Source organism: Saccopteryx bilineata, chromosome 4 (assembly GCF_036850765.1).
Source record: "Saccopteryx bilineata isolate mSacBil1 chromosome 4, mSacBil1_pri_phased_curated, whole genome shotgun sequence".
Lineage (NCBI taxonomy): Eukaryota > Metazoa > Chordata > Mammalia > Chiroptera > Emballonuridae > Saccopteryx > Saccopteryx bilineata.
Window position 1 is genome coordinate 238,253,555 of NC_089493.1, and position 12,901 is coordinate 238,266,455.

General features: G+C 36.7%; 1 protein-coding gene across 5 annotated transcripts in view; it reads left to right on the forward strand.

Annotated features, from left to right (window-relative positions):
* FER (FER tyrosine kinase) overlaps positions 1 to 12,901 on the forward strand; it is a 503,761-nt gene that overhangs the window by 384,025 nt on the left and 106,835 nt on the right. For all 5 annotated transcript variants that reach the window (XM_066273970.1, XM_066273969.1, XM_066273971.1 and 2 more), the window contains one exon: positions 12,660 to 12,783. In XM_066273970.1, the coding sequence (XP_066130067.1) occupies positions 12,660 to 12,783 (124 nt within the window). The remainder of the gene's footprint in view (positions 1 to 12,659; positions 12,784 to 12,901) is intronic.

Consider the following 12,901-nt stretch of genomic DNA (forward strand, 5'->3'; position numbering starts at 1 on the left):
TCAGGGTACATATATTCAAAGAAAACATGTCTAGGTTATTTTGTCATCAAATTATGTTGCAAACCCCTCGCCCAAAGTCAGATTGTCCTCCGTCACCCTCCATCTAGTTCTCTGTGCCCCTCCCCCTCCCCCTAACTCTCTCCCTCCCTCCCTCCCATGTCCTCCCTCCCCCCCACCCTTGGTAACCACCACACTCTTGTCCATGTCTCTTAGTCTCATTTTTATGTTCCACCAATGTATGGAATCATGTAGTTCTTGTTTTTTTCTGATTTACTTATTTCACTCCTTATAATGTTATCAGGATCCCACCATTTTGCTGTAAATGATCTGATGTCATCATTTCTTATGGCTGAGTAGTATTCCATAGTGTATATGTGCCACATCTTCTTTATCCAGTCTTCTATTGAAGGGCTTTTTGGTTGTTTCCATGTCTTGGCCACTGTGAACAGTGCTGCAATGAACATGGGGCTACATGTGTCTTCACGTATCAATGTTTCTGAGGTTTTGGGGTATATACCCAGTAGAGGGATTGCTGGGTCATAAGGTAGTTCTATTTGCAGTTTTTTGAGGAACCACCATACTTTCCTCCATAATGGTTGTACTACTTTACAGTCCCACCAACAGTGAATGAGGGTTCCTTTTTCTCCACAGCCTCTCCAACATTTGCTATTACCCGTCTTGTTGATAATAGCTAATCTAACAGGAGTGAGGTGGTATCTCATTGTAGTTTTGATTTGCATTTCTCTAATAACTAATGAAGCTGAGCATCTTTTCATATATCTGTTGGCCATTTGTATCTCTTCCTGGGAGAAGTGTCTGTTCATGTCCTCTTCCCATTTTTTTATTGGATTGCTTGTTTGTTTGTTGTTGAGTTTTATGAGTTCTTTGTAAATTTTGGATATTAGGCCCTTATCTGAGCTGTCGTTTGAAAATATCAGTTCCCATATAGTTGGCTGTCTGTTTATTTTGATATCAGTTTCTCTTGCTGAGCAAAAACTTTTAATTCTGATGTAGTCCCATTCATTTATCTTTGCCTTCACTTCTCTTGCCATTGGAGTCAAGTTCATAAAATGTTCTTTAAAACCCAGGTCCATGATTTTAGTACCTATGTCTTCTTCTATGTACTTTATTGTTTCAGGTCTTATATTTAGGTCTTTGATCCATTTTGAATTAATTTTAGTACACGGGGACAGGCTGTAGTCGAGTTTCATTCTTTTGCATGTGGCTTTCCAGTTTTCCCAACACCATTTGTTGAAGAGGCTTTCTTTTCTCCATTGTGTGTTGTTGGCCCCTTTATCAAAGATTATTTGACCATATATATGTGGTTTTATTTCTGGGCTTTCTATTCTGTTCCATTGGTCTGAGTGTCTATTTTTTTGCCAATACCATGCTGTTTTGATTATCGTGGCCCTATAATATAGTTTAAAGTCAGGTATTGTAATGCCTCCAGCTTCATTCTTTTTCCTTAGGATTGTTTTGGCTATTCGGGGTTTTTTATAGTTCCATATAAATCTGATGATTTTTTGTTCCATTTCTTTAAAAAATCTCATAGGGATTTTGATGGGAATTGCATTAAATTTGTATATTGCTTTGGGTAATATGGCCATTTTGATTATATTTATTCTTCCTATCCAAGAACAAGGAATATTTTTCCATCTCATTGTATCTTTTTCGATTTCCCTTAACAATGCTTTGTAATTTTCATTATATAGGTCCTTTACGTTCTTTGTTATGTTTATTCCTAGGTATTTTATTTTTTTTTGTTGCAATCGTGAAGGGGATTATTTTTTTGAGTTCGTTTTCTAATATTTCATTGTTGGCATATAGAAAGGCTATGGACTTTTGTATGTTAAGTTTGTATCCTGCGACCTTACTGTATTGGTTTATTGTTTCTAATAATCTTTTTGTGGAGTCCTTCGGGTTTTCGATGTATAGGATCATATCATCAGCAAAAAGTGATAGCTTTACTTCTTCTTTTCCGATATGGATGCCTTTTATTTCTTTGTCTTGTCTGATTGCTCTGGCCAGAACTTCTAGAACCACGTTAAATAAGAGTGGAGAGAGTGGACAACCCTGTCTTGTTCCTGATTTAAGGTAGAAAGTCCTCAGTTTTATGCCGTTTAATAGGATGTTGGCTGATGGTTTATCATATATGGCCTTTATCATGTTGAGATATTTTCCTTTTATACCCATTTTGTTGAGAGTCTTAAACATAAAATTGTGTTGTATTTTATCAAAAGCCTTTTCTGCATCTATTGATAAGATCATGTGTTTTTTGTTCTTTGTTTTGTTGATATGGTGTATTACGTTAACCGTTTTGCGTCTGTTGAACCATCCTTGAGATTCTGGGATGAATCCCACTTGATCATGATGTATTATTTTTTTAATATGTTGTTGTATTCGGTTTGCCAGTATTTTGTTTAGTATTTTAGCATCTGTATTCATTAGAGATATTGGTCTGTAGTTTTCTTTCTTTGTGCCATCCTTGCCAGGTTTTGGTATGAGGGTTATGTTGGCCTCATAAAATGTGTTTGGAAGTATTGCTTCTTCTTCAATTTTTTGGAAGACTTTGAGTAGAATAGGAACCAAGTCTTCTTTGAATGTTTGATAGAATTCACTAGTATAACCATCTGGGCCTGGACTTTTATTTTGGGGGAGATTTTTAATAGTTTTTTCTATTTCCTCCCTGCTGATTGGTCTGTTTAGGCTTTCTGCTTCTTCATGACTCAGTCTAGAAAGGTTGCATTGTTCTAGGAATTTATCCATTTCTTCTAGATTGTTGTATTTGGTGGCATATAATTTTTCATAGTATTCTACAATAATTCTTTGTATATCTATGATGTCTGGGTGATCTCTCCTCTTTCATTTTGGATTTTATTTATTTGAGTCCTGTGTCTTTTTTCCTTGGTGAGTCTTGCCAAGGGTTTGTCAATTTTGTTGATCTTTTCAAAGAACCAGCTCCTTGTTTTATTGATTTTTTCTATAGTTTTTCTGTTCTCTATTTCGTTTATTTCTGCTCTGATTTTTATTATCTCCTTTCTTCGGCTGGTTTTGGGTTGTCTTTGTTCTTCTTTTTCTAGTTCCTTAAAGTGTGAAGTTAAGTGGTTTACTTCGGCTCTCTCTTGTTTGTTCATATAGGCCTGAAGTGATATGAACTTTCCTCTTATTACTGCTTTTGCTGCATCCCAGAGATTCTGATATGTCGTAATTTCATTTTCATTTGTCTGTATATATCTTTTGATTTCTGCGCTTATTTCTTCTTTGACCCATTCATTTTTTAGAAGTATGTTGTTTAGTTTCCACATTTTTGTGGGTTTTCCCCCCCTCTTTTTTGCAGTTGAATTCTAGTTTCAAGGCTTTATGATCAGAAAATATGCTTGGTACAATTTCAATTTTTCTAAATTTGCTGATATTGTCTTTGTGGCCCAACATATGGTCAATTCTTGAGAATGTTCCATGTACACTAGAGAAAAATGTATACTCTGTCGCTTTGGGATGAAGTGTCCTGTAGATGTCTATCATATCCAGGTGTTCTAGTATTTCGTTTAAGGCCACTATATCTTTATTGATTCTCTGTTTGGATGACCGATCTAGAGCCGTCAGCGGTGTATTGAGGTCTCCAAGTATGATTGTATTTTTGTTAGTTTTTGTTTTAAGGTCAATAAGTAGCTGTCTTTATATTTTGGTGCTCCTTGGTTTGGTGCATATATATTAAGGATTGTTATGTCTTCTTGATTCAACTTCCCCTTAATCATTATGAAATGACCATTTTTGTCTCTGAGTACTTTTTCTGTCTTGTAGTCAGCATTATCCGATATGAGTATTGCTACGCCTGCTTTTTTTTGGGTGTTGTTTGCTTGGAGTATTGTTTTCCAGCCTTTCACTTTGAATTTGTTTTTATCCTTGTTGCTTAGATGTGTTTCTTGTAGGCAGCATATAGTTGGATTTTCTTTTTTAATCCATTCTGCTACTCTGTGTCTTTTTATTGGTAAGTTTAATCCATTTACATTTAGTGTAATTATTGACACTTGTGGGTTCCCTACTGCCATTTTATAAATTGATTTCTGTTAGTTTTGTATCTAGTTTGATTCTTCTTTTTTGTTTTTCTATCATTTGTTTTTGTTTGTTTGTGTTCCATACTTCTTTCCTCTGTTGCTACCTTTTTTAAGTCAAGTGTTTTTGTGGTGTTTTTTTTAAGGGTGGTTACCATTAAGTAATGAAAAGGGTACCTACCATATTGATTGTAGTACCCTATCTTATAAGTATTTCTGCACTTCATCATCCTTTGCTACTGTTAATCTCCATCCTCTCCCCCCTTTTTTTCCTTTGTTGTCACAGTTTAAGTTTGGTTTTATTGTGTTCTTGGTGGAGCTGTTACTTGTGGTGTTGTTTTCTTTTGTTCTTTGAATCTGGTTGGAAAACCCCCTTTAGTATTTCCTGGAGTGGGGGCTTTCTGTTGATAAATTCTCTCATCTTTTCTGTATTTGTGAATGTTTTTATATCTCCTTCATACTTGAAGGATAGCTTTGATGGGTATAGTATTCTTGGCTGAAAGTTCCTCTCTTTCAGGGCTTTAAATATTGGGGTCCACTCTCTTCTAGCTTGTAGAGTTTCTGCTGAGAAATCTGATGATAATCTAATAGGCCTTCCTTTATATGTTGTACTCTTCTTTTCCCTGGCTGCCTTGAGAATTTTTTCTTTGTCATTGGTTTGTGTCATCTTTATTATGATGTGCCTTGGAGTGGGTTTGTTGGGGTTAAGAAAACTTGGTGTTCTGTTTGCTTCTTGAATTTGAGGCTTTAGTTCTTTCCACAGGCTTGGGAAGTTCTCGTCTATTATTTGTTTGAGTATATTCTCCATTCCATTTTCTTTCTCTTCTCCTTCTGATATACCTATTATTCTTATGTTATTCTTTCTGATGGAGTCAGACAATTCCTGTAGGGCTTTCTCGTTTTTTATTATTTTTGAGTCTCTTTCTTCTTCTCTCTGTTGTGCCTCAAGTTGTTTGTCTTCTATTTCACTAATCCTATCTTCAATCTGGGCTGTTCTGTTAGCTAAGCTTGTTACCTCGTTTTTCAGCTCGTGAATTGAGTTTTTCATTTCTGTTTGATTTGTTTTTATAGTTTCAATTTCCTTGGTAATATATTCTTTGTGTTCATTGAGTTGTTTTCTGATCTCCCTATATTGCCTTTCTGTGTTTTCTTGTATATCTCTGAGTATTTTTAAGATTTCTATTTTAAATTCTCTGTCATTTAGCTCCAAGGCTTCCAATATGTTAAGTCTTTTCTCCATAGATTTTTCCACATCTATTTGTGTTACCTCTCTTTCTTTTGTATCCATAATATTCGATTTCCTCTTTCTTATCGGCATCTGAGGGTGGTCTTATTGATAGCACTAATTAGAATTAATAAAGAGTAAAAAGTAAAAAAAAAAAAAAAAAAAAAAAAGGTAAAACACCCCACAAAAAAAAACAGTAATAATTTATTATTTCCCCCTTTTTTTCTCTCTTCTCTTTCCCTCCTCTCCCCTCCTCAGGGAAATATCGTGCCTATAATGGAGGGCCTGATTTGGGGTGAAGAGTTCAAGGGGCAAAAAAAAGGGAGTAGGGACCTACTAAATGCAAAAAAAAAAAGGAAGAAAATCTTAGACAAGCATAAGATGATTTGCTTGTATGTGATGGTCAACTAAGAGATATAATGAGAGGGATAAGAGGGAACCAGAAAAAAGGACCAAAAAAGAATAATAAAAAAGAAAAAATAAAAATAATAAGTAAAAATCTGTTGTATTAAGTGGAACGAAGACTAAATACAATGGAGACCTTGGGTTGGGAGGACCCAAAATGCCACAAAAATAAACAAACAAGAAAAAAAAATAAAAACAAAAGCAAAAAAGAGAAATAAAGCCAAAAAAAAGCCTTGAGTCCCAAATTAACTAATTTGTTCGTGATTGAGGATTATATGGGAGGAAAGTAAAATGAGAAAAGAAAAAACGAATAGAAAGGAAAAAATAAGAAAAAGAGAAAAACGAAGGAAGAAATAAAATAGGAAGAGAAAAAAACAAAATAAAGCAAGACAAAAAAAAAAAAAAAGAGGAGAGAGTGAGAGTTAAGTGTTTTGGAGTATAACCTTAAAGGAGGGTAAGGATGAAGAAGAAAAATAAAATGCAACACTCGTGGGTAGTGTAGTTCAAGAAAGGGGAAGCATAAGATGGGCAGAGAATAGAAGGACCGAGGTGGAGGAAATAAAGGCAAAAAGAAGAAACAAATAACAACAACAACAACAACAACAAAAAAATAGTGGATCAAGTTGTAAAGTCTGTGGGTTTTTCTTGATTTTGAGAGGTTAACTTCTTCCTTTTTCTTTTCTCTCCCTCTTCCTGGTCGGTGACTCTGTACCCCAGGCTCTGCCCCTGTGTCACTCTTAGGTAGGGATTTGCAGTTGATGGGATTCTATGGCAATGTCATATAATTGGCTTTAGTCTTGCTGGAAGTAAAGGCTTGTTGGCGTTTGCAGGGTCCAACGATGAGAGAGTTTGCTTTCCTGGATTCTCTCTCCTAGTCCCCCCTTTCTGAATTAGCAGCCTGGTGATCCAGCTATAAGGCTGCAACTGCTTCTGCCTGGGGAGTAAGAGGCTCAAAGAGCTGGGAAATCCCCACTCTATCCCCACTCAGTGCAAGGCTTTGGGAAAGGCTCTGACAGTCAGGGCCTCCAGTGTAATCAGGCGGGGGTGGGAGTCAATTGTTGTCAAGGTGACTGTTCAGCGCCTATCATTTAGTTGGACCTCTCAACCCAGGCTTTCCACACTTTGTAGCCTGTTTTTGCAGGGAAGAAGAGGCACTAGTCTCTGCTTACGACTAGTGTAGTATAGACCTTATTATCTGCCAAGTCCTTCTTGTTAGCGTTTATCCCTAAATATGGAGGCTCTATTAATCAGAAGTTGCCCCCGCCCCTTTAGCAAGAGGCACTAAAAAATATCACGCCTCTTGTCTTGGATCGCTGAATTGAGAGAGATCTTATCAATTAGAACCGAGGGTGCGCAGATTTCATGGGTTAAGCTAATTTCAGTGATTGGGTCGCAGCTGTGCTTCCGAAGGTATTTTAGGCTGCCTGCGCGCGCCCCTCCCCCAACGCCTGATTGTTAGCTTGAATGGCTGGGTGAGGTGCCCCGCCCACGGAGAGAATCTCCCAAGCCTCTCCCGATCCCCCGCCGCTGGCGGCTGGACCGCACCAGGCGCAGGATAATGGAGCCCCCTGGGTGTGCGGGCCAGCAGGGCGCCCTGGGCGCATGGAATGCCCAAGGCACGCGCACGAATGGGGCGCTCCGGGCACCGGTGGCCGGGGACCCCCACTCGCAGTGTGCGGGCCGCTGGGAACGTCAGCGGTGCTCAACCGGACCGGGCGCGCGGCTGCTCGCGGTGGCTCGCGGCGGCTGCTCCGCTCGCAGCGGCTCGCGGGGGCTCGCGGCGGCTCGCGGTGGCGGCTCGCAGCGGCCACTTGCGGCTGCTCGCGGTTCCCAAGTATATGGGCTGACTCACCACAGGCGCACTTCCTTGCGGTTTGAAAGAACGTCCCTGTGGTAGATTCCTCCACACCCTCGTCTCTCAGATTCAAGTGATAACAGTCCTTTCGCTATCAGTTTGTGTGGAACTCCGGAATGCTCCGAGGATAAATTTTTCTGTTTCTAGTTGATAAATTTGTTGTGGTTTAGGGGAGAGCTGTCAGACGCGCTGCTCACGGCGCCATTTCCGTGACGTCACTCTAAAAAACATTTTTATGTTACATTTTTTGCTATGCTTTTTAGAATTCATAAAAAAGGGGTTAAAAAATAAAAAAACGACAAAAATTATCTTTTATATATATATATAGATAGATAGATACATTCTTAGTAAGATTTAGTAAGTTCAGCAGGTCCCTGTGCAAATGTGTTAAGTTATTTCATTCTCTGTTTATGAGAAACATGAGCCTGAGTGTCCTAGTGATTTCTTCAATGTTTGGGCATATATTTGAAAGGCAAACTCTCATTTTCTCATCAATACATTGAAGAATTCCTCTGTTTTTACTCTTAATTGTGTTGAGTGCAGAAAACTTCCACCATACATATCATCTTAACTTTACACCAAACAAAGGATAGAAGAAACTTGCCTCCAGTCTTTCTGGGGAACATGGGGGGTAGCGTAAGCAATCCAGCACCACAGCTTAACAGCCTTTTGCAACCTAATCAGGCAAGTGAGGTGGGGGGTTGGGCAGACTGTCAGCTTACAGCCAATTCCCCACACCTCTGTCCCCCAAAAATCTAAACTCCAAAATCCTGTTGGGTTTTTGGTCCCCAACAGGCACATATTTCTCTGGAATACCATAGGGCGCACTTGGAAATCTTCTAGGGCGCACCAGTGTGTCCTGGCGCACACTTTGAGAACCATTGGATTAGAGCATCATCCCAATACATGAAGGTTGTGGGTTCAATCCCTGGTCAGGTCACATTGCAAGAACCAACCAATGAATGCATAAATAAAGTAGAACAACAAAACAGTGTTACATGCTCTCTATCTCTCTCTCTCTCCCTCCCTCTCCCTTCCTGCCCCACTCGTCCTCTTCTCCTCCCCCTCTTCCTCCCTCTCTTTCTCCCCCTCTCTAAATTCAATTTTTAAAAAGACAGTTAAAAAAGGGAAGTGATCTTGTTTGTCCTTTTTTTACACTGAGATTTTTAATTGCAGTGGTCAGGTATAGGCATGCACACACCTAGACATATACATGCATACAGACACACACACACACACACACACACACATGCTGCATACATGATTGTTGTGTATTAGCACAAATTCTAAAAGGTTCTTTAATTTGATACTTAATGAAAATGACAAAAGAATGAGTTCCAATGGATAGGCGCTATCCTCACAATGAACACTGAAGTTTATATGATCTGATGTCAGTCTCTAGTTCTTCCTCACATAATAAAGTTTTGTGCCTAAGGGAATGGTTCTGGGCCTGTCTGAATTATTTTCTGGGTATTCTAGTTTTAGTTTCATACTCTACCCCCTGGGAGTTCTTATTTCAGGGTTCTTAATGCTTGCACTTGCCCAAAGCTCAAGCTTCCAGTACTGAGTCATATTATTAATTTTTACCAAAGGCCTTACTTCTCTACATCATTCTGCAAGAAGCTGGCTGGGTCTGTGCACGTGCGGCTCTGCCCCTTTACTCAGGGTCACTGTGTCTGTGGCTGGAATCTATACATTGGAAATAAATTTAAAAGTTTCTTGAATACTTTAAGTTTGTTAAGCAAGAAACTTATCTAAGGCAAACGTACTACTGGATTAACTAAGACGATCAGACCCCCTGCACCTGTATCTTGGGCTGTGTCACGTATCTAGAGATAGCGGTATCTAACCCTCTCTTCTCACACTTCACCTTCATTGGCTTGGCATCACTTTTCAGCCAGTTCTTAAGGCTATTTAAATGTTGACTTTTCTTTCTTTATTCATAGATCATGCATTTGTTGTTTTATAGTCATCTACCAAGGATTGCTCTGTGCAAATCATTTTTTTAAATGATGTAATTTCTAAGACAGTTGTGTTACAGAAGCATCTATCAAGATGAGCTGAGTCTTAAATATGCTGTTTTATTGTTGGAATGGAAAGAGCTTTCTGGCATCCATCAGGAGCCATTGAAAAGAAATGTAATATCATCCTTTCCTAAACATTTTAACAAGTATTTTAAAAGCATCCTTCTAACCATTGGTGAAAGGCCAGTGAAGAAATATTAAAATTAATGAAAAATGGTTCTTTATGGTTAGCTTATAAGCTGCAAAGGGGGGATGTATGCGCATTATTTACACATTCATTCAAGAAATGTTTATTGAGGTATTATTACATTCTAGACACATAGCAGGTGCTAAAGTTTACAATATTGAACAAGAGAGGCACAATTCTCTTCAGAGGGGTTACAATCTGGGATGGGTTGGGGAAAGCAAAGAGGATTGTGCAAAGAAATAAATTTTAAAAAAGCAGCAGACAGATCTAAAAGTTCTGAATATGAGCTAACATGGGAAAGAAAAAATATTAGGATTGACAGAACTTAGGGTTTGTCATATGCTGGTTTAAGTCAAATGCCAAATTAATTGTTTTCACTGTAAAATTATTCCACAGTATAAACAAAATGCTATGCTATTTTAAGAACAGAAGGATGTACATTTTCTAAAACAGACCAACATTTATCTAACAAAAGAATTAATACATATATGGGAATATTGGTCCAAGTAATAACTTGAACTAAATATTGATTTTAAGTTCACTTTAATAGATATTTTTGTTACCCATTAAAGGTGAGGAATAAGTGGTTAATTTTGCTGTTTACTATTGCATTTATGTGTTTTGTTTAGAAAATTAAGCTTGATAGAAACTATTTCAAAAATCTTCCTAGTAATTAATATATTTGATATTCTCCTTAAATAAACAGAAAAAAGATTAACTGTATAATACTGCTAAAATTATTTTTAAGGGTAATTGTCTAACACTGTTAAAATTATTTTTAAGCATAAGGCTGATTGATTTTGTAAATGACCCACCTAATTTATGTAACACTTGATTTACAGATAAGAGGTTCAAAAAAGAGTATTATAAGGAGAATTAGGCAGGTTCTTATTTTTTAGTTACTGAGAAAAAGCCACTGAGTCTTTACCTCTAGAGTTGTTCCATTTTAGGAAGCTCAGATCCCTGGTGAAGAGGAGAAAAAAGTTTAGGAAATGCAATTAAAATGCTAATTTCTCTTACAAAAATCTAGCTTAAAATCTGAAGCCCTAATAGAAAAGAGAAAGTAGGAATGATTATTTTTGGAGAACATTTATTCTAATTCACTTTAACTTCTTTTATTATTAAATTAATTGGAGTGACATTGACATTGGTTAATAAGATGATATAGGTTTCAAGTGTACATTTCTATGTACATCATCTGTATATTGTTTTGTGTGTTTACCACCCAAAGTCACATCTGCTGTCACCATATATTTGTCCACTACCCCTTACTACTTTCCTCCACCCCTTCCCCTCTGGTGACCACCATACTGTTTTCTGTGTCTATGAGTTTGTCTTGTTTGTTCATTTGTTGCTTTCAGTTGTATAACCTACATTGGAGTGAAATCATATGGTTCTTGACTTTTTCTGACTTACTTTGTTTAGCATAAACTTCTGTATTTTAATTAAATTCTTTATACCCTAACAAGAAAAACAAACCATAGCCTTCAATGCTATATTAATAATAAATGCACAATTTAAGGCTATACTATTTAACATGGTATCACTAGCTACATGTAGCTTCTGAGCTCTTGAAATGTGGCTAGTGGGCTGACCTGTAGTGGCACAGTGGATAGAGTGTCAACCTAGAACACTGAGGTCACCAGTTCAAAACCCTGGGTTAGCCTGGTTAAGGCACATATGGGAGTTGATGCTTCCTGCTCTTGCCCCGATTCTCTTTTGTGCTTTCTCTTCCTTCTCTATAAAATGAATAAATAAAATCTTTAAAAATAATGTAAAAAAAAAGAAATGTAGTTAGTACTACTTAAAAACAATTTAGAATTTTATTTAATTTTAATTGTTTTTAAAAATTGATACATGATTCAGTTATTGGAACATTTTAAGCATGTTTGGAATAACCTGTGTATATGAATCTACTTTTTTAACTGTCAATTTTATGAAATCTAAATACAGATCAAACATTTCAGATAATGCCATCTAAATTGAGATGTCTCACAAATGCTAAACATACAGGGTGGGGCAAAAGTAAGTTTATAGTTCTTTGTATGGAAAATAATATAATAATTAATAAATAATAATACAAAGATAAATTGACCTTCTCACAACTATAATCTTCCTTTTGTCCCACTCCGTATTTTAAAAACTTAGGATGATAAAATGTAAAATATTTCCACTAAAATTTTTATAATGATACATGTCAGTAATATTTTAAATCTATTGGCTACAGAAAAAATATACTATTAAAATAAATTTCATCTTTTTTTTTTACTTTTTAAATTGTGGCTATCAGTAAATTTAAAATTACTTTGTGACTTGCATTATATTTCTTTTGGACCATGCTGATTTAAGATATTTCTCTACATTACTGGAATCTGTCTTGTGTCTGATGCACAAGAATGTGGTCTGACTCAGTAACTAAAGCTTAGCAAAATCATAACCTTCCCCACCCCCCCATCTGGCTCTACTCTCAGTGATGGTATTGTTAATAATCCCTTTTTTCTTTTAGTAAACACTGAATATGATAATTTAATACCATTTTTTTTGTTTAACTTATAAAAATTGCAGTCTTCTATCTGGCTATCTGTTATTAGAGGCAATAAAATTTCTTAGAAAATTTTAGTCAAGCAGGTTGGTGAAAAAATTGTATGGCTTGGTTTGAATAACCATGTGTTAGGTAATACTCACCGTGAAGCACTTCAAGGACTTAGACTGTACCTAGGGAAGTTAATGGTATCTGTTTTCTAATAAGATGTGTTCTTTTCCTATTTCCTTTTATCCTCACTTCAGACAAAGTGGACAAAAGGCATGGCCGAATGTGTAGCACTTTTTGTTCTGTGAGACACCTATAATAGGCGATAAATGTGATCTTTTTCATGATTGTGTCTCATTGCTCACCTGTCATTTCTTCTAGGAGGTGATTTCCTCTCCTATCTGAGAAAAAAGAAAGATGAACTAAAACTGAAACAGTTAGTGAAATTTTCATTAGATGCTGCTTCTGGTATGTCATATCTCGAGAGTAAAAACTGTATACACAGGTAAGAACATATTTAAAACCTTTTCCTGTTTTATTATTAGAATGCTGGAAAATTATTATTTGCTATATTTCTTTCACAAAACTTGTATTTTCTTTTTGGTTTTCATGTTTTATTTGAA